Genomic DNA, 21,992 nt, shown 5'->3' with positions numbered 1-21,992 from the left:
CCTCGGTATTATAATCGCCACCGGGGTTATCGGTGCAGCGAGGTCTCTGATTTTGATTTTGGAGCTTGGGATTTGGTGGTGGTTCTTTTTTAGGCGGCGGTGGAGGGGAGGACGGCACTGATTTGGATGACGGAGATGTTATAGGGGAGTTCGTCGACAGACTTGACGAAATGCGCTGCGAAGGAGCTGTCGGTGATGTTGACGAAGCCGATGGAGGCGGTGGTCTGGAACATGGTGGCGGCGAGGGCGATGTCGTTGGTGATCTGGTGGAGCTTCTTAGCTTTGAAGTAGTCGAGCAAGACGTGGAGGGAGAGGATGTTCTTGATGGAGTAGATAGGCGCCGACATCTCAAAAAAGAAAAGAAAAGAAAATAATAAAAAAATTTTATTTATTTTTTATTTTTTTATTATATAAAGAAGAAAAATTAAATAAAAACATAAATAAAGGGTAAATTGGTCATTTTATGGACAAAACCTGCCAGTTGGCAGTCTCCGTAACGGAGCTAACGGCTCCAGATACCAAAATTGGGTCGAGGTGAGACGTATAGTTTTGAAAAGCGAGGTACGAAAGTTTAGAATGAGGAAAAAGTTGGACACTGTTTGGGCCATTTTCACTATCAGAAAATTATACATAGAGGCCCAATGAGCCTAAACAGAAACAAAACAAGCAGCGATTCTGAGTTTCTGACTAGCTAAAAGCTGAGCCCAAGACGCTTCCCCCCCCCCCCCCCCCCCCCCCATGGATCTGTAGATGTGGAACGGACAGCCAGCTACTTGAACAACATGACCGGCCGCCGATCACCCTACAAACCTACTCACAAGAAACTGCATACATTGTTGCAGTAAGTAACCCCTTAACCACCTCAATCATGCTCATCGAAATGTAAGTACTAATCTTCATCCATTAAATATTGGATAATAGCTTGAGCAACTCACAACCTCAATTGATATTGCTAGAACCATTAGTATCCATGCAGGCACAGATTATGATAGATACCTAAAGTATCAGTGTCTGTAATGTGGAGCAGACCAAAATATTGTAAGCACCAATTCATATTGTTCCAGCACCAAAAAGTTAAATGAAAACACAAAAGCTAAATCAATTCCTTGGGCACCTGATACAACTCAGAAAGAAAGGTCAAAAAAGGATATGCCTTCTATTCAACTACTTTAGGTGATGATCTTGAATATGAAGTCAAAACTGAATAACATTCACATTAAACTATCTCGAATCCATAGTAACAAGTGCAGTAGCTGATGAAGCTGTTTCTAATGTTCTCAGCTCCAATATTAATGAGGATAACTATGTTCTTTAGCAAGTTATATGATTACAGAATATGATACTAAACCATAAGCACCAAGTCTTGTTATCAAGGCAGCAACAAAATGATAGTGTTGTGGTATAGAAAATAGTCTCATCAAATTATATTGGCAAGAGTAACAAGTAGCACAACTCTTGTCCACTCTTACGTCCTAAACCAAATGTTAAAATTACTAGAGAACTGAAAAATAGAAACAAAACAGGTCTGTTTTTCAAAATGGAATATGGAACCTTTAGCTTTCTAGATACAATATGCTTGTGAAAAGCCAGACCTTTTCACGGTTTCGATAGGATGGTAATGTTACCAAAAGCTCCAATCTTGGTTGTAAATTAAGTTTTCAGTGCAGATTCATAGAAAGTAGACCAGGATGTGGTAAACCAATAAAGCTGCATTAAACAAGATAACAAACTCAGAAACTTCAGGGTGAGGAACTGCAGACGCTAAGACAACTAACAATGAATCACTGAATCACCAATAAATTTTGGTAGAACTACAAAGTAGCGTCATTATCAACATGAGAAATTCATAAAGGGTGAAAAATCTAGCTGATTAAATGACCGTTTATACATCACATGAGGAACCAGCTTTTTTTAAGGACTAAAAAGTCCATGTTTACTGCCAGTCTAGCACCAGATATCTAATGGTATATGAGAAATCCAACTGACTTGCCAAAATAAAGTTTTCGATGTACAAAGAATTTGAGGATCTACAGGAAGGAGATACTTTTAATGTTGTGAACAACAAGATGCTAGATCACCTTTTTGCTCGTAGTTATCCTCGGAAGGAAAAATTGAAATGTATAGATATCATACCATAAGCCACTCTCTGCTTTTGAAATGGCTTAGTATTCATGTACATCTTTTAGAAGTTCAAACATGGATAGCAGCTCAGGTTTACCCAGACAATTGGAGTCCCTAGTAATATTTCTGATTTCTACTGAAAGCCTTGGAATAGCCATAACTGTGTTAGGTGTCCAATGGTTCAGTCTGTCTATAATGATTCTCGTCTATTTAGGTATACCAATGGCATATCTCGCACACCTAACTATCGAAAATGCCATACGTTTTTATCTTGCTCGTGCAGAGAAGCAGTGCCATTTCCACAAGGCTCCAACAAAATGGAATGCAGGAGAGCCAGCAATACAACTTTCCTGCCCATATGTATATATATTGGGGCAGGACACAAGTTTAATTCCTTCCTAGCAACTCTCTGCAACTGTATACAGGGCTTTAGAGGGGATCCAACTCTTCCAACTGAGTTTGAGAAATAGAACAAGAGTCAGATTTCACCTCTACCGCTCTGTGACCATGATCAGAGGCAAGTCTAAGGCCGTGGAACAAATTCCAAACATCAGCCTCCAAACAAGTACCAATGCAAGATCTGATTGCATCCCCCCACATTTAGTTTCACAAAGCAACAGGAAGATGCATATAATGCCACATTCTAGATTGGTGCAGAGGATATCTATCTTTGAGATTCAACTGAAGCCAGTTCATAAACTTAAATGAGAGAAATTGAGTTGGCAATATTTACGGGGTCAACACCAGATATGGCTTGAAGAGTTGCAATTGGTGCAAAGATTCAGACTAAGCAAGCACCTAGGCCACAGAGAGCCATTCCTAATCCAACATCCTTGAACAAATAAAAACTTGATGATGGAATGGGCAAGTCTCTCCAGCCTTTCAGAACCTTCAAAATTCTAAACGTTGGAGATCCCCAATTGTTGGGTGAACCTATGACAATTTTCCACAGCCTTCAAGTGTCAACCTCTCAAGATTTGGAACGTCTTTATTGGCATTCAGGTTCTTGGTCAAGTATTAGCAGTTTGAAATATCCATTATCATTAGCAGTTACAAAAGAATCTGTTGTGAAACAAGAAAATGAAACGAGAGTGGTTATCAAATTAGTTAACAAGCATAACAAAAGTACTAGTGAAGTTCATACAAGTCAATCCAATGCAAGGAAAGTATATCATTGTAAGTAAGTTAAAAATATTCTTACCCCTTCATGATTTCATCCATAGTGATGTAATGTGGTCTTAGGGGTCTTCAATTCAACCAGGTGATCTGATTGAAAACTAAATCACCAGAGATTCTAGAAGACATTCAAGCCATTCCAAAACCCATTAATCTTTAGAGAGATATTTACAGTGCACATCCAGAAAGTTCAAATTACAATTCACAACAACATCGGGTTGCGCATATTCAAGAACCAGTCAGCTTTCAAGTGCATTTCTTCTTTTCAGCCAAGTTCCCTGTACAAAAACCAAATATATGAGGTTTAAATTTAATGTGTAATTAAAGCATGCTAGACATTTTATATATATATATATATATATATATATATATATACATATATGTATATATATGTATCTGACTATCTCTGTGTCTGTGTGTGTGTGTGTAATAACAGAGGCCGAAGAATTGTAACTGAATTAGAATTGAATTCCATAACAAAACAAAAGCAGAAGATTAATTTCAATAAGTTTTAGAGACTCTAAATAAAAGAATTGCTTTTGACCACAAGATATGCAGGTAACCAACATTGTTTCTATGAGGAAGATGACAACTATTATCATCTTGTCCATCCTGCAGAATCAAGGATAAATCATTCAGTCCGAAGTAGCTTCATCTTCTTCTTTTTCTTTTTCTTTTTTAATTTTTTTTTTTTAGAGAGAGCGAGCTTTTTTGGTGCTAATGTTGCATAACTTTTTGACACTTACAAGGGTCTTATACACTATCCTTCATTTCCTAGAATCCTAGATGCTGTCTTTCATGCACCAGGATTTTTCCTGAAAACACAGTATATTCAGCAGAATAAGTTGTTTGACAATGGAACAACCAAAGCCATCTCACTAAGTCCAAACCCAGGTATCATTACCATCAGGAATCAAAATGATTTACTAACGTCCTATAGACGTCTAATCCCAGCCCCAGCTTAAAAATCATCAATGTAAAGCTTTAACTTTGTGCATGTTCACGACTTTTAGCATCAAAATAAGAGAAACAAGATAGTGCTTCTAAACTAAGGCTTATCTCCAGGCAAGTTGTATTAAACTCAAAACTATACTGGATGAAGGAAAGCTTTATCTGCCTGTAGACTAATTTAATAGTCAAAACTTGAACTGATAATCTAATAACAAGAGAAGTACTATGTCATTCAACTGAAATGTGTAAAACTTACCTAAATTCCCTTACGGTCAAATGAGGGAAACGGAAAATGAATGAATATTACCTTACATTATAGGCAGAATCAGAGCACATTTCTTACTGATTTGAATTGATCAGTAAAACAGTTCACTTCAGAGTCAACTTATCAGACTAAAAGAAACATCTTTACTTCAACCACTGGAATTGTTATCCCTTTCTACCCAAATAGAGATGACAATTATATGGTCATGTAACCCTTCAAAAATTGCACAAATTAGGATGATTCGTAAAGTTTAAAGGAAGACAAAAATGCACTAAGAAAAAAAAAATATAACTAAAATGCCAGATTGTTTCTCCTTTTGGAGATACCAAAGAAGAAGCATTTCCTCATGTCTGTCTTGTCAAAAAGCAGATAATTCCATGTGGCTAAGTAGGAAAGAATAAGAATGAAGAACACCACAAAGAAAGAAAGAGAAACTAAAGGAATTAGCAGCAAAGACTACTTGTTTACTTCAATGTCAACCTTCACACTACTCCATTGTCACATTCACAAGGATAAAGAACATCACAAAATCCCCCATTAATTGAAACTCAATACTACATGATTTGCTACTCTTACTGGCTGCCCCATTTCTGTAACATCATAATCCTAAAGCTGCTGGAACAATATTGATGAAGCAATGCATCAGCCCTTCAACTTGGAAAGAACAATGTTCATGACCCTTCTTATTACTGGTGTTGGCCTTCCCTTTAGAACCTCCATCATAGCCTTTGCGTTTGGCACAAACCCCTTACCCATCATCACCTCCACCAACTCTTTGCACTCCTTCTCAGATGCCTCGTCCTCTTGCTTTGCAAAGCTCTCTATCACAGCAGTGTAGGTAGCAGCATTAGGCCTCATCCCCTTGTCCATCATCTCAAGCAAGCACTTCTTGGCATCTCCAGAGAAGTTGGGGTCAGCAGTGAGTCCCTTGATTAAAACAGTGTAAGTGTAGGGGTTTGGGGCAACCCCAGCAGCTAACATGCCCCAGTACGCCTCCAGAGCACCCTTGGTGTTGCCAAACTTTAGGAAGGCTTCAATAACACAGGTGTGGGGTACGACCATGGGCAGCATACCCGTCTCAACATGGCGCTTATAAAGCTCCATGGCCTGGTCTGCATTGCCATCCTCAATCAAAGCCTTGAACATTTTAAACAAATTTTTGTAGAGGCAGTCGCTTTTGGTGCGCCACTTGCGGACTACTTTTTGCACATCCTTATCATTGGTATTGCAGACAAGGTCATCATACATCTTCATTCCTTTCATTGCTTCTGCGAGGTGGGTTTCTTCAAAATGAAAAACTTTGGATTCAGGGACGAACCCCTTTGCTTGTATCTGCTCAAGGAACTCCCTGGCCTTCTCCACCGACTCCCGGCAGGCAATGGCATCGAACACAATCGTGTAGGAGGTAGAATGGGGCTTCATCCCCTTAACCAACATTTCCAAAAAGTACTTCTTGGCATACCCAACAAAATTGACATCAGAAGATGAGTGTGTTGCAAGTGCCGTGATGAGTATAGTGTAAGTGCAGGAGGCGGGGGCGACACCGGTGGCTATCATTTGCTAGTAGACCTGGTGAGTAGCGTTGATCTTGCCGGCATTGGCATAGGCCTGAATGACAATGGTGAAGATGGCCACATCAGGCAGTACAGCCAACTCAGAGCGAGGTTTAAAGAGCTCTTTGGCTTCGTCAGGCATGCCGGAATCTGCCAATATACTGAAGACATGAAAGGCATATTCGTTAACGGAGTCGTAGTCCCCAATGGCGTCAAACATTTCTTCCAAGACCTTGTCCTCATAGTCTTTGGTCGCATCCTTGAAAACCTTCATGACATGTTTGTTGAGGTCATCGGCGGAAGAATTGTGAGAACAAGTGTATGACATTACTTGATTGTTCCCAATGACCATAGTGCGGGTGGGCGGCTCAGAGTGAACCTTAATTAGCTGCTCTAGGTTACCTAAAAGCTTGACTAAATCAAACACTATGCCACCAAGACCCATCAGTTTGACTAACCATAGCATCTGACATCTGAAGGAATCAAATTTTTTACATGCTGCAATGTTGTTTACTTGTATATAGAGATCCTCTAGAGGCAGCAAGTAACAACCTTTTCTGCTTGACTATGTTTTTACTGAGCATAACATCTACTCAAGAGTATACTCTTCCTAAACTGTTGTTGTTTCTCGTACATTCATTTCAGAAGTCGAAACTGACCATAGCAGCATCTGATATCTCAGGGAAATGTGAAAGTTGCAACTGTTAAGCTCAAGGTGGTGAACCATATTAGTTCAAGTGCAAGAACCCTGAACTCACTCAAGTTTGCATCTTGCAGATCTAAAAGTCTCACACCACCAAGTGTACCTAAGCAATATCCTAGATCCCCAACCAAAACAAAACAAAAATTCACACAAAGGACCTTGCACCAATTGTTAAAAGAAGCAATGAAAATTGACAATAATTACTTGCACCAATTGTTAAAAGAAGCAATGAAAACTCGATCGATGAAATAAAGTTGGGTTTTCTTTTTTCAAAAACAAATTAACATAACAAGCAGCTACTATATGAGAGGGTTTCCAAAGAGAAGAGAACGGAGGGAAGCTCACTCACCTCTCTCTCTCTCTCTCTGATGATCTGCAATTGTAGCCTCTGTACTCTGTAGGATTGAAATTTTGCGTCTTGCTGAGGAAGAAGAGACAAGAGTGCCAAGAAGGAAGAAGCGAAACATATGGGAGGTCTCTACCCGCTAAAAACCTATTTTAATTTTTGGTCCGAATCTATTATTCACCACCAGAACGTCTGATGTCACATCTATATTTTTTATTTTTTCTCGTTTGAATTCTTTCTTTTTTCTTTTCCTTATCTATTTTGCCTATTTTACTCTTAAAGAAGGATGGACGATTTTTTTCTTTAGCTTTATATATATAATCGCTAATAATAACACTGAAATACTATGTGTAAATGTGCAAATGCAAAATTGAATAAAAAAATAAACATAAGAAAACGCTGCAAGATGAAAGTGTGTGCCACCTCAACGAGTAATATGTTGCAGACGTCAACCAGTGGTATTGGGTGTCAAGCAATTTTGGGCCAAAAAATTGACCATAGAGATAAATTCGAGACTGAAGTTGAGAAATCCTCTCGCATAAGATGATAAGAGAAATCGAGACCTACTAAAGGTCTTGAATCCATGCCCAAACCCGGCGACAACTCGAGGTCCAAAGCTAACAATATCCCCTAATACCTTCCGTCAAATGTAGCCTAACCATGTGACAACTTTCGTGCAAAAAAACTTATTTCGGAGACATTTTTGAATACTGCTTAAATATCGGAAAATTATACATGGAGGCCCAATGAGCCTAAACAGAAACAAAACAAGCAGCGATTCTGAGTTTCTGACTAGCTAAAAGCTGAGCCCAAGACGCTTCCCTCCCCCCATGGATCAGTAGATGCGGAACGGACAGCCAGCCACTTGAACAACATGACCGGCCGCTGATCACCCTACAAACTTACTCACAAGAAACTGCCTAAATTGTAATGTGGAGAAGACCAAAATATTGTAAGCACCAATTCATATTGTTCCAGCACCAAAAAATTCAATGAAAACACCTAGTCTTTTTTTTTTTTTTGAAAGGATTTGATTTTATTAGATATCAAAGCCATGAATACAGGCCAGAGTCTAACATGCACTTACATAAGAATCCGGTCAAATCCGGAGAACCTATCTAAGCCAATACTAAACTCATTAGAGTCTAAAGGGACGCTCGCCGGAAAGCAAGCCTATAACGAGCAAAACCAACCTCGCTATTCTAAGGCAGAATCATTCATCTAGTCTAATTTGCCAGCACGCCATTGTGGTACAAATAATAACTAGAAACATCTTAGAACAACACATAGAGATTATCCTAACTCTACAAGGCTTGTAACCAGATGTCTAATAGTAGAGACCTAGAAAAATGCTAGCTCCTTCTCCTGAGAGTTGGAGCCAACACCCTTCTCGACCTCATCGGGAGCCAACAACCTCGGCAACAGGTTGGTCTTGCTCTTCTTAACCGAAGCAATTGCAACAAACTCAACCAACCCAAGCTTGAGCGCGAAACCAGGCTCAAAGAACCAAGCCCAAATCTGAGCAGATGGAGAAGATCCCATCAGCCTAAGTTTAGGCCTAGGCCCACAAGCCCAAATCCATACCCGAGCAGACACACCAGCAACCCTCGCCTCCAGTTGCTTGGCCATAGCCGCTGCCGTCACTGACATCCGCTCTGGCGGTCGGCCCTTCCACCACGCCATCAATCTAGTGTCAATCAGCGAAACACCAAGCCCAGACAAATCTGGGTGGGAAATCCTCTGATCTGCCTGTGGCGTTCAACCGGACAACGAGCACCGATCAAACAATCTGCAGCACTTTCACAGATCACGATCTCAATCCAATCCCAACAACTAGGAAAGCCAGAATCAAGAGACCGAGCCCGCCTCCCTGGTGTCCGCCGACTCTAACGCCGCCGCCTGCTTGGTTGATGTCCTCAATAGAGCGAATGACCGAACAACAAGCCCAATCCCGATCCATCCTGAAAACCTTCCAGCCAAGATCAAATTCCGAGCCTTGACCAAGATCCAGCCTTCGCACTCTGTAAATCTCTCGACCACGACGAAAAGCCGCGTCAAAGCTAGAGCAGACGACCACCAGAGGCCCGCCGCCGCTCTCTGCACAAACCCTAGAATGGGTACTCTGGAAACTTTTTTCTCTATTCGTTGAAAACACCTAGTCTTGTTATCAAGGCAGCAACAAAATGATAGTGTTGTGGTACAGAAAATAGTCTCATCAAATTATATTGGTAAGAGAGTAATAAGTAGCACAACTCTTGTCCACACTTCGTCCTAAACCAAATGTTAAAATTACCAGAGAACTCAAAAATGAAAACAAAACAGGTCTATTTTTTATCCATATACCTTTAGCTTTCTAGAGACAAGATGCTTGTGAAAAGCCAGACCTTATTTTGGTTTCGATAGGATGGTAATGTCGTCATAAGCTCCAATCTTGGTCGTAAAGTTTTCAGTGCAGATTCATAGAAAGTAAACCAGGATGTGGTAACCCAATAAAGCTGCAGTAAACAGATAACAAACTCAGAAACTTCAGGATGAGAAACTGCAGAAGCTAAGACAATTAACAATGAATCAATGACACGTACAACAATAAATTTTGGTAGAACTACAAAGTAGCGTCATTATCGACATGAGAAATTCATAAAGGGTGAAAAACTAGCTGATTAAATGACCGTTTATACATCTCTCTAGCATGTGGAACACGCTTTTTTTAAGGACTAAAAATCCATGTTTACTGCCAGTGTGGCACCATCTAATGATATATGAGAAATCCAACTGACTTGACAAAATAAAGTTTTTGATGTACAAAGAATTTGAGGATCTACCAGGAAGGAGATACTTTTAATGTTGTGAACAACAAGATGCTAGATCAGCTATTTACTGGTAGTTATCCTCGGAAGGAAAAATTGAAATGTATAGATATCATACCATAAGCCACATGCTCTCGGCTTCTAAAATGGATTAGTACTCATGTACATCTTTGGAAGTTCAAACATGGAAGCAGCTCAGGTTTACTCAGACAATTGGAGTCCCTAGTAATATTTCTGATTTCTATTGAAAGCCTTGGAATAGCCATAACTGCGTTAGGTGTCCAATGGTTCAGTCTGTCTATAATGATTCTCGTCTATTTAGGTGTACCAATGGCATATCTGGCATACCTAACTATCAAAAATGCAATACGTTTTTATCTTGCTGGTGCAGAGCAACAGTTGCATTCCACAAGGCTCAAACAAAATGGAATGCAGCAGAGCCAGCAATACAACTTTCCTGCCCATAGGTGTGTGTGTGTGTGTGTGTGTGTATCGGTGGAGGACGCAAGTTTAATTCCTTCCTAACAACTCTTTGCAACTGTATACAGGGCTTTAGAGATGATCCAACTCTTCCAACTGAATTTGAGCTATAGAACTAGAGTCAGGCTCCAACCCTACCGTCTACCGCTCTGTAACCAAGATCAGAGGCAAGTCCAAGGCCGTGGAACAAATCCCATACATCAGGCTCCAAACAAGTACCAATGGAGGATCTGATTACATCCCCCCCACATTTAGTTTCACAAAGCCACAGGAAGATACATATAAAGCCACATCCTAGATTGGTGCAGAGGATATCTATCTTTGAGATCCAACTGATGCCAGTTCATAAACTTAAATGAGAGAAATTGAGTTGGCAATATTTACGGGGTCAACACCAGATATGGCTCGAAGGGTTGCAATCGGTGCAAAGATTCAGACTAAACAAGCACCTAGGACAGAGAGAGCCATTCCAAATACAACATCCTTGAACAAATAAAATCTTGATGATGGTCTTCTCAAAAAAAACAAAAAAAAATCTTGATGATGGAATGGGCAAGTCTTTCCAGCCTTTCAGAACCTTCAAAATTCAATATGTTGGAGACCCCCAATTGTCGGGTGAACCTATGACAATTTTCCACAGCGTTCAAGTATCAACCTCATATGGAACGTCTTTATTGGCGTTCAGGGTCTTGGTCAAGTATTAGCAGTTTGAAATATTAATTATCATTAGGAGTTACAAAAGAATCTGTTATGAAACAAGAAAATAAAACGAGTGATTATAAAATTAGTTAACAAACCTTGCAAACAAAAGTACTAGTGAAGTTCATGCCAAGTCAATCCAATGCAAGGAAAATATATCATTGTGAGTAAATTAAAAATATTCTTACCCTTTCATGATTTCATCCATAGCGATGTAATATGGTCTTAGGGGTCTTCAATTCAACCAGGTGATCTGATTGAAAACTAAATCACCAGAGATTCTAGAAGACATTCAAGCCATTCCAAAACCCATTAATCTTTAGAGAGATATTCACAGTGCACATCCAGAAAGTTCAAATTACAATTCACAACAATATCTATATTCAAGAACCAGTCAGCTTTCAAGTGCATTTCTTCTATTCAGCTAAGTTCCTTGTACAAAACCGAAAGATATGAGGTTCAAATTTAATGTGTAATTAAAGCATGCTAGACATTGCATAGTAATAACGGGAGGCTTAAGAATTGTAACTGAATTAGAGATTAAATTCCATAACAAAACAAAAACAGAAGATTAGTTTCAATAAGTTTGCAATGCATAGAGGTTCAGATGTTCTATTGCAAGGATATATCAAATATCCTTGTTCAGCTCCCATATCTAACATTATTGGGATATTAATTTTTCATTTAATAGTAATTAAAACCTATCAGTTTCCAATATCTTTTTTATGCTTCTGTTTTGTTTGGGTCCCTAGATAGTCTATATGTATATGGTAAAGAGAGGTGGTACATAGTATTGACTTGATTTCTTACTGTATATTGTGAGAGAACATCATGAGCATTCTCATCAATCCATGACCACCTGCATTACGAAAAAGTAGGATGACAACCTGCTGGATTTGCCCAGCAGTTGAAGAGACTTTCAACAAGCAATATGCCAACCCATCTGTTGTGGACATGCAGTGAACCCTGCATCCCTAGTTCTTTTCCTTTCAATTTTTATCAGGGATTTATCAACTAGGTCATTCGCCCCAATTAAGGAAAAACCACAATATCTTTTATCTATCATGCTTGATCCTCGCCTCTGCAGAAACATGCAATCTTTATCTTCTCTGTATCCATTTCTCTGCAACTTTAAAAATATCCATCCTGATCTTAATCATTTCTATCCAATGCCTCTGACCATGTATCTACCTTTCTTCCAGACATGTATCAACCCATGACTTCAAGAGCTAAAGAAGGCTCCTCAAATATCTAACAAATAGGATTTTCGAGCCATCTGAAACTGTAGATCTATAATGAATCCCTCATTTTTCCTTTTTGCACGTGTAAGCGGTTGCTCCTGATATATACTTTGCCCCTGCAGCAGAGAGAATGTACTATCCCCTTGGGTTGCATTCAAATCGCAATTCTCTGAAACTGTATCGAATACCAGTTTTAGAGACTCTACATAAAAGAATTGCTTTTGCCCAAAAGATATGCAAGTAACCACCATTGTTTCTATGAGAAAGTTGACTACTATTATCATCTTGCCCATCTTGCAGAATCAAGGATAAATCATTCAGTCCTAAGTAGCTTCGTCTTGTTTTTCTTCCTCCATAACAGAGATAAACAGAGAGAATGAGAGAGCTTTTGGTGCTAATGTTGCATAACTACTTAACAAGTATAAGGGTCTCTATCCTTCATTTCTTAGATGCTGTCTTTCGCGCACCAAGCTTTTTCCTGAAAACATGGTATAGTCAGCAGAATAAGTTGTTTAACATTGGAACAACCAAAGCCATCTCACTACGTCCAAACCCAGGTCTCATTACCATCAGGAATTAAAATGATTTACTAACAGTCCTATAGACGTATAATCACAGCCCCAGCTTAAATATCATCAATGTAAAGCATTACCTTTGTGCATGTTCACGACTTTTAGCATCAAAATAAGAGAAACTAGATACTGCTTCTAAAATAAGGCTTCTCTCCAGGCAAGTTGTATTAAACTCAAAACAATACTGGATGAAGGAAAGCTTTATCTGCCTGTAGACTAATTTGATAGTCAAAACTCGAAACTATTAAGAAGAATCAAAGATGCTGCATTTATTATTGACTGATAATCTAATAACATGAGAATTACTGTGTCATTCAACTGAAATGTGCAAAACTTACATAAATTCCCTTACGGTCAAATGAGAAAAGGAAAATGATTGAATATTACCTCATAGGCAGAATCAGAGCACATTTCTCACTGATTTGAATTGATCAATAAAACAATTAACTTCAGAGAAAACTTATCAGACTAAAAGAAACATCTTCACTACAACCACTTTAATTGTAATTCCTTTCTACTCAAATGGAGATATCACAATTGTATTAAGTCATGTAACCCTTGAAACAATTGCACAAATTAGAATGATGGGTTCGTTAAGTTCTAAAAGAAGACAAAAATGCACTACGACTAATAAATAAAATATGCAGGGAATCTATGATCACAAGAGCTCCTGTACTGAACTAGAAAGTTTCAAGTTTTTCTATTGTTCACTTAATCGATCAATTTTTTATTTCGGAACTGTGAACCTAGAATAACAAATATGCCAGATTGTTTCTCCTTTAGATATACCAAAGAAGGAGCATTTCCTCATGTCTATCATGTCAAAAGTAGATAATTCCATGTGGCTAAGCAGGAAAGAATTAGAATGCAGAACACCAGAAAGAAAGAAAGAAAGAGAAGCTAAAGGAATTAGCAGCAAAGACTACTTGTTTACTTCAATGTCAACCGTCACACTACTCCATTGTCAAATTCACAAGGATAAGGAACAGCCCAAAATCCCCCATTGAAACTCAATACTACATGATTTCCTACTCTTACTGGCTGCCCCGTATCTGGAACATCATAATCCTAAAGCTGCTGGAACAACATCGATGAAGCAATGCATCAGCCCTTCAACTTGGAAAGAACAATGTTCATGACCCTTCTTATTACTGGTGTTGGCCTTCCCTTTAGAACCTCCATCATAGCCTTTGCGTTTGGCACAAACCCCTTACCCATCATCACCTCCACCAACTCTTTGCACTCCTTCTCAGATGCCTCATCCTCTTGCTTTGCAAAGCTCTCTATCACAGCAGTGTAGGTAGCAGCATTAGGCCTCATCCCCTTGTCCATCATCTCAAGCAAGCACTTCTTGGCATCTCCAGAGAAGTTGGGGTCAGCAGTGAGTCCCTTGATTAAAATAGTGTAAGTGTAGGAGTTTGGGGCAACCCCAGCAGCTAACATGTCCCAGTACGCCCCCAGAGCACCCTTGGTCTTGCCAAACTTGAGATAGGCTTCAATAACGGAGGTGTGGACTACAACCATGGGCTGTATACCCATCTCAACAACGCGCTTATAAAGCTCCATGGCCTGGTCTGCACTGCCATCCTCAATCAAAGCCTTGTACATCTTCAACGACTTTTTGTAGAGGCAACCCGGCTTGGTGCGCCACGTGCGGAATACTTTTTGCACATTCTTGTCGGTGGTATTGTTGACAAGATCATCATACATCTTCATTCCCTTCATTGCTTCTGCAAGGTGGGTTTCTTCAAACTGAAAAATTTTGGACTCAGGGACAAACCCCTTTGCTTGTATCTGCTCAAGGAACTCCCTGGCCTTCTCCACTGACTCCCGGCAGGCAATGGCGTCGAACACAGTCGTGTAGGAGGCAGAATGGGGCTTCATTCCCTTATCCAACATTTCCAAAAAGTACTTCTTGGCATACCCAACGAAAGTGACATCAGAAGGTGAGTCTTTTGCAAGTGCCGTGATGAGTATAGAGTAAGTAACCGAGGCGGGGGCGACACCACTGGCTAACATGTGGTGGTACACCCTGAGAGCAGCCTTGGTCTTTCCAGCATAGGCATAGCATCGAATGACAATGGTGAAGACAGCCACATCAGGCAGCACGGCCAACTCAGAGCGAGGCTTAAAGAGCTCTTTGGCTTCGTCAGGCATGCCGGAATTCGCCATAGAATCGAACACCAAAATCGCATAATTGTTAAGGGAGCCATAGTCACCAAGCATCTCAAACTGTTTTTTCAAGAAAATGTCCTCGATCACAGTCATGGGTAGAGTCCTTGAAAACTTTCATTACATGTTTCTTGAGGTCATCGGAGGAAGAATTGGGGGAACTAGTACTGTACTCCATTGATTTGATTTTGCACTGTAGTACTCTAGTTTTATCAGAAATTAAAATTAGAAACAACAGAAGTCAGAGCTTTAGAAAAGGAAAGAGACCCAATTTAGTCAAAGTGAAGTTAGGGTTTTGTGGTCTAAATCAAACAATATGCCACCGCCGGAGTGTAAAAATTGGAACTTTACTAAACCGGAGTGCAGAAAAGGAGAGGAAAAATCAGTGAAACGAATTTAGGGTTTTCTATTACAAATTGACTCAAGTAGAACTACTGTCTGAGGTTTAGATCAATAGCACCGGTTTCCAAAAAGAAGACGTTGAAGAAAGGTCACTCACCTTTCTCCGATGATCTGCGGCGGTGGCTCTGTACTATTGAAACTCTGCGTTTTGCTCCGGGAGAAGAGAACAGTACACCAAGCAAGAGAAATGGGACTTAAATTTCGAAATGCCAAAAATATCGGACTTCTAATGGTCTCTACCCTCTAAAACCTCTTTTTAATTTTTGGTTTATGTTTCAAGAGACTCTTTACAATTATTACAAATGAAACCATCTCTATTACAAGAGAGTTTTCGGTACACGCACCGTTGAGATTAGATGGTTTTGAGTATAAATAAAAGACTCCACATATAGATAGCTGAGATTGTATAATTGTTGTATGTGGACTTGCACCGCTGTGTATAGAAGAATTGTCGCTCTATTACAACCAAAACAAACTGCATTCGAATACTTGGTGTGGTAGACTTGTTCGAGTGATAGAACATAGAATTCTATGTCTAATTTTCAAGTCTCAACTCTCATTAGTTTGTGACCAACAAGTTTGAGAGGCATTAAGATTTGTGCACCTATGGCGTGGGATTAGTCTTACTTTACTAGGATACTCTGTGAACTTCAGTCCGTATACTAACCTGAGTGAGTATGTTACTAACGCGTTACCTTGTGGACTGCGGTCCCAATGCGGATTGAGGTACTCACCCCCGATCGAAAAAAAGAAGAAAACCCGTTGCATTTTAATTTTGACTTTTTTGGTCGTTAATTTTCGGTTGAGCCACTAAAGGGTTGATTCCCACTACATGTATTATTTTTTGGGACCTTGACCCATAGCCCCATTTATAAAGAAAACACTCCCCATCACCCCACCAACAAATTAATATTCTCACTTACCCCATTTAAGGCAAAATGTCTATTTTAAATACAATTCAATTAAAAAATTACGTCGCGTCACTCTCCCTGTCTATCTCTTAGACTCTCTCTCTCTCTCTCTCCTCCCCATGACACCGGCTTCGTCGGCGTCTGATCTGTCCTCTCGATGACCATGGAGTAGCTGGAAATGGACACGAATCTGACTCGCTTGCCTTTGTCGCCGTCGTCGTCGCCAAAGTTGGTCTCTCTCTCTCTCTCTCTCTCTCTCTCTCTCTCTCTCTCTCTCTCTCTCTCTCTCTCTCTCTCTCTCTCTCTCCCCCACCCTCCCTTCCATGACGTCGGCTTCATCGACGTCTGATCTGTCCTCAATGACCACGGCGGAGTAGCTGGAATTGGAGACGGATCTGACCCGCTTGCCTTTGTCGTTGCCGCCGTCACCGGAGTTGGTCTGGGGTAAGAGCTCGTTTATCAATCTAATGTATAGTGTTTTGGGTCGCTCTAGACTCAAGCTCTTTTTCTGCAATTCCTCAACTTTACGATTTCAAACTCCAAACTAGTATTCCACTAAGAATTGATTTATTTTTATGATTTACAGTGAATGTCAAGAAGTGTTTTATGGTTTCATTCCCAATATTGAGTTTGGGTGTGATCGTGGTTTCATTCCCAGCTTTCGCGGCATCTGCTATGGGTCTCACATAGGAATGGGCAAATGGTTATGGTTCCAATTTTCCAGTTAGTGCTATGGTTAATGGTTCCAAGTTTCCAACCACTGAAACAGCTATGGCGGTGGGACCATCACTTATGACGGTGTTTCTTGTATTTGGAGGTTATTATGTGAATGCAAATAAAGCACCAATTATCTTTTGTTGGATTCCTCATGCATCTCTAATCAGATGGTAAGTTCAAAGATTACCAAGAAGTAAACGTTCATTCTAATTGAGAAGTAAACGTTATATGTTTCTTTTCCATATCAAGAAGTAAAAAAAAAAATGTTCTGTTGGGGGGCAATACATGGCTGATAGACGTCTATTGGGGGGCAATAGATGTTTTGAATTGATGTAATCTCCTTGTTTTTTTTTCTGTAATCAAAGTTTTATTTGTCTAAATTTAGGGAGATTAGTTCTCATTCTAGGGATTGAAAGTCCTATTGGGGGGCAATAGAAGTCTATTAGGGGGCAATACATGGCTGATAGTCGTCTATTGGGGGGCAATAGATGTTTTGAATTGATGTAATCTCCTCGTTTTTTTTCTTTAATCAAAGTTTTATTTGTGTAGTTTTAGGAAGATTAATTACCATTTCGGTAATCTAAACGTCTATTGGGGGGCAATAGACGTCTACTGGGGGGCAATACACGACTGATAGTCGTCTATTGGGGGGCAATAGACGTCTATTAGGGGCAAAAAAACTTTCCGGTGAGATTTTTAGCAAGTTCCGGTGGGCGGCAGCCGGTGACCGGAATCCGGAGGCCGGTGACCGGATTCCGGAGGCCGGTGACCAGATTCCGGCGACTGGTGACCGGTGACAAGCTCCGGCGAAGTCTCCTATGGTTTCTCTCTCTTCCATTTTCTCTATCTCTCTCTCTAAGTAACAAAGGGGTGAAGAGTAAAATGGTATTAAAAAAAAAATTAAAAACAAAAAAAAAAATCTTAATGGGGTATTAGGGAAGACTCCCTTAGAGTGTATTGGGTAAGAGAGAATTAAAAAAACTTAATGGGATAAGTGGGAAAAAAATCCCTAGAAATGGGGTAAATGGACAAAACCCCTTATTTTTTCTTCATTTCATACATTTTGCCTTTAAATTTTTCTTCTACTAATTATCATCTTATAGGAAGCCAAGTAACCAATAATTGATATTGAGTAATACTAAAAAGTACACCGATGTTCTTTTAAAAAAAAAAAAAAAAAGTACACCGATGCAAAACCACTTCGAAAATAAACAAATACACGTTTGAAACTGATAATAACCGTAACAGGAAGACGGATATGGTGACTAATTTCGTTACCACAATGCATTGTGTTGAATAAAGTAATGATCATGTATCCTTCAATAAGCGCTTGCAATGTCAAGCCATTGAACATGTTGAGCCTAGTATTGCTCAGAGGTCAAAACATGTAATTTCTCAAGTCTAATAGGCTTTAATTTTCACTTTTTTTTATTTTTTATTAAAGGGCTGATACGGCTGCTATCAAACCTTCATTAATGAAACTGTCGAATACAATTTTTTTTTTTTTGGGGGGGGGGAACATTGAGCCTAAACCCCTGATTACAATAAGCAATTAGAGAACATCCTGAAATACTATTATGAGTCTCTACCAAATAACTGTATTCAACTAGGCACCAATTAGCAAAGAGCGCTCTTCTAGCGACTCTATTTGCTTTGATATAGCGGTGACATAACGGAAATATAACTCGATATGTAACCCGATTACAACGTAGCATAATTACCATATGCACAGCTTTCCCACTATGTTGCCGCCATAGGATAATTCCGACGACATTTAGTTTCACCATGCCACTAGGAGGCTACGACCATTTGACCAAGCAAGGAACTCGCCGCCTACCTAAAGTAGACACATTACTGCCACTAAGAAACTGCGACCATTTGCCAATGCAAGGAACTTGTCGTCTTCTTAGAGCAGACAAAGCATGTAGAGTGCGTATAGCGGAACCAAACCCACTTCGTTCTACCAAAAAATGGTAGCGACTTATTAATGGTAAAAAATCATGAGATAAAAGATAAACATAAACTTATAACAAAAGCACAACCCAGGCCCAACTGGATCCAAGCCCAAAGTCAAGTCAAATGAAGGTTGCAGAAGCCCATCATGCCCAGCCACCCCACCACCACAGGTACACCCTTGCTGGATCACCTCCAGTGGTATACCACAGTCGCTCCACTGCCAACGTGCTGCCAGACCAGATCGCTTCCCATTCACCACCCAACAAACCGGTCACACCTTCGTCTTCGGCATCCGGCCACCCCACCGAAACTTGGGAAGAACGCGATCCCACAACTCGGTCTCCCCATCCTTAGCCCACCCTTTGATCTGATCTGATCGGTTATGCCAACCACTGGATCTGACAACAATCCGCCGCTATCTGCCTTTAAACCCCCAACCCTTACCAGTCGCCTCCCTCTCTCCTTCATCAGACCTTGTCTTCAGCCCTTGAACCAAGCCGGACCCAAACCTGCGACAAACCGTCATCACATCAATAGACAACCCGTCCGGCTGCACTCACCACCCTCCAATGAGGCCAAAAGCCTGCCTCAGCTCGGTGAGCCATCAGACGAACACAGAGGAGCACATGAAAACCTAATTTTTAGAGAGACGCACGTTCAGTTTTTTTTTTTTTTAGTATCCCTCAAATCTTTTGTTTTATTTTTGTATAACACACATCTATTTCTTGATGGAGGTGGGTTGTAATGTGTTTAACTGTTTATAGGTCGCCCTGGCATCAGAGCTGGTGTTGCCTAATGAAGACAACGGCAACCAAGAGGTCAAGAGAAAAAGAAAAGAAGTAAGGCTTAATTTGGGATTGCTTTAATTTTACAAAATCAGATTTAAATCATGTGATTGAAAAAAAAATTTAAAAATAAAATTTGCACCTATATACATAGTCCTCTGCGTTTTTATTAGCCTAGCATGACCACAGCCGGACTCGTGAGCTCTTTCCAACCAATTGGGTCAGTTAAAATCCTGGCCCAATGAAGAAAGGTTTTGCCCCAAGCCTAGCCTGAATCTGAAACCGACCCACTTAAAATCTTCTAGTTGGTCGAAATTCGGGGTTAAAAACAAATTTGAACCCAAGCCGGCTTCTTCTTCTTCCTCCTCCTCTGAAATAGACCAACCCTAATTAGGATTCGAGGGTATTATCAGGCTCCAGATCGTTGTAAGTATTTATGTATCGGTCGATTGCCCTTGATCTTGTTTGTATATTTATTTATGTCTTCCGAGTCATTCAGCCTGATTGTTCTGTTTGCTGTTTCTTAAGTATCTGAATAATTGTGTGGTTGGAACAGCAACTAGCATCAATTTTCAGCTCTTCTCTTTTAATCCATTTAGTCATTCAAATCATTCATCTCATCCATATTCTTAAAAATTGTTCTGTTCTAGAGAGCACCTGTAGTACAATTTATTCACATGTCGTCCAACGTGGTCACTGAGGCACACAAGTTTTATACTGAAGTGAAGCAAAGAGCAATAACAAAGTTGGTAAATCCAAAAGGCTTTCTCCATGTCACATTAAGATTCTACAGGCATTTTGCAACTCAAAGTTGTACTGGTGGTGCTCGAGGACCCGTTATGTATGACGTACCAACCGTTATAAGTGAAAGGAAGATTATGATTCCTATCTCAGATGTCAAGCTAGAACCCAGAAGGTGTGAGTGGCCAAAGGTCATGGCTGATCAGCTTTCCAGCATGGGTATCCCTGAAGCTCAGCAGCCGCATATATTGGAAAAAACATTTGAGGTGGCTCAAGTGACCAACCCCGAGTTGCGAATTAATGTGATGATGGTGTACCTGACTGTGTACAGGTTCGACAACTGTATTGATAGGGTCATAACAGATTCCTTGGATGCGGACAAAGGGAAGCTTATCCCTGCAGCTAAATCATCCATCCAGTGCTTAGAGAAATTGAGACTTGATAGTTTGGAGTCGGAAGCTATTATTAGACAGACGCCATGTGCTATTTGCTGTGACAGCCTCGGTCACCTTGATGCTGGAGAAGATGAGGCTGTGGCTGTTGATCATCAACAGATGATAACTCGCTTACCCTGCCAGCACCATTATCATGCAGATTGCATTGTCCCGTGGCTGGAGATCAATCACTTGTGTCCTTTGTGCCGATACCCAATGCCTTTTGCAGGCAAGCCATGAAATCTCTAATGGAGGCTATGGAAAACCTTCTTTGCTCAACTGGAACAGTTCCCCTGGTATTATGACCTAAAGAACTCCTGTATTTCTTATGATAGAGAGTGTTGTTGAAATCCTTCTGATTTTCCTAAATTAGTCTCTTCAAAGGCAGGTTTCCAGCCATCTCAAGTGACATTATGGTGAATGAGGTAATCTTGGCCTTCCTGGTTTCACTAGAAATGCCATGTATTGCACTGGTTTTTCTTGACCTTTGCTTTTATTTTATAGTTTTTCTTGTCACACTCCTAAATTTGATTCTTTAATTAGTCATGCCTGCTTAATTAAGCAAACACTTGTTTATGGGCTGAATGCGGACGGAGACCAATTAGTTGATTTTTTTTTTCCTTATTTTAGCCATTATGCAGTTTGGTCAGCATTTCAGATGCAGCTTACAACCTTGGAACTTTATTATTACTTCTCTGATTTTTGCTTAGTCTTTATGATTTATGGCAATGTGATGTATCACAGACAACAATTAGTACATACATCACCAGTTATGTTATCTAATTCTGTTTTATGGTTCTAATCAGCTTGTTTGGAAATACAAAACAAATTTCATGTAGTGAGTGAGTTATCTGTCAACAATCTATGGATATTTGCATCTTCTCAGGCTTTGAAACAAATTCCCATTTAAGCATCCCATGATTTTCTCTCTCAATCGACTACATTTGATTTTTTTTATAA

General features: G+C 40.0%; 2 protein-coding genes across 2 annotated transcripts; both read right to left on the bottom strand.

Moving 5' to 3' along the window:
• Positions 1 to 5,155: 5,155 nt before the first annotated feature.
• Positions 5,156 to 6,070, bottom strand: LOC112181223 (pentatricopeptide repeat-containing protein At5g65560). The gene has a single exon (XM_024319660.1). The coding sequence runs from the start codon at positions 6,068 to 6,070 to the stop codon at positions 5,156 to 5,158; it is 915 nt and encodes a 304-aa protein (XP_024175428.1).
• A 7,948-nt stretch (positions 6,071 to 14,018) lies between these two features.
• On the bottom strand, positions 14,019 to 15,182 carry LOC112181222 (pentatricopeptide repeat-containing protein At1g62930, chloroplastic). The gene has a single exon (XM_024319658.1). The coding sequence runs from the start codon at positions 15,180 to 15,182 to the stop codon at positions 14,019 to 14,021; it is 1,164 nt and encodes a 387-aa protein (XP_024175426.1).
• Between the last annotated feature and the right edge of the window lie 6,810 nt (positions 15,183 to 21,992).

This window comes from Rosa chinensis, unplaced genomic scaffold, assembly GCF_002994745.2.
Source record: "Rosa chinensis cultivar Old Blush unplaced genomic scaffold, RchiOBHm-V2 RchiOBHmChr0c11, whole genome shotgun sequence".
Classification (NCBI taxonomy): domain Eukaryota; kingdom Viridiplantae; phylum Streptophyta; class Magnoliopsida; order Rosales; family Rosaceae; genus Rosa; species Rosa chinensis.
Note: the sequence above shows the minus strand (reverse complement) of the source record. Positions and strands in the feature narration are given on the sequence as shown.

Bases quoted from the DNA above. Each gene is read 5' to 3' on its own strand.
- LOC112181222 (XM_024319658.1), bottom strand. From the start codon at position 15,182: ATGACTGTGATCGAGGACATTTTCTTGAAAAAACAGTTTGAGATGCTT.
- LOC112181223 (XM_024319660.1), bottom strand. From the start codon at position 6,070: ATGATAGCCACCGGTGTCGCCCCCGCCTCCTGCACTTACACTATACTC.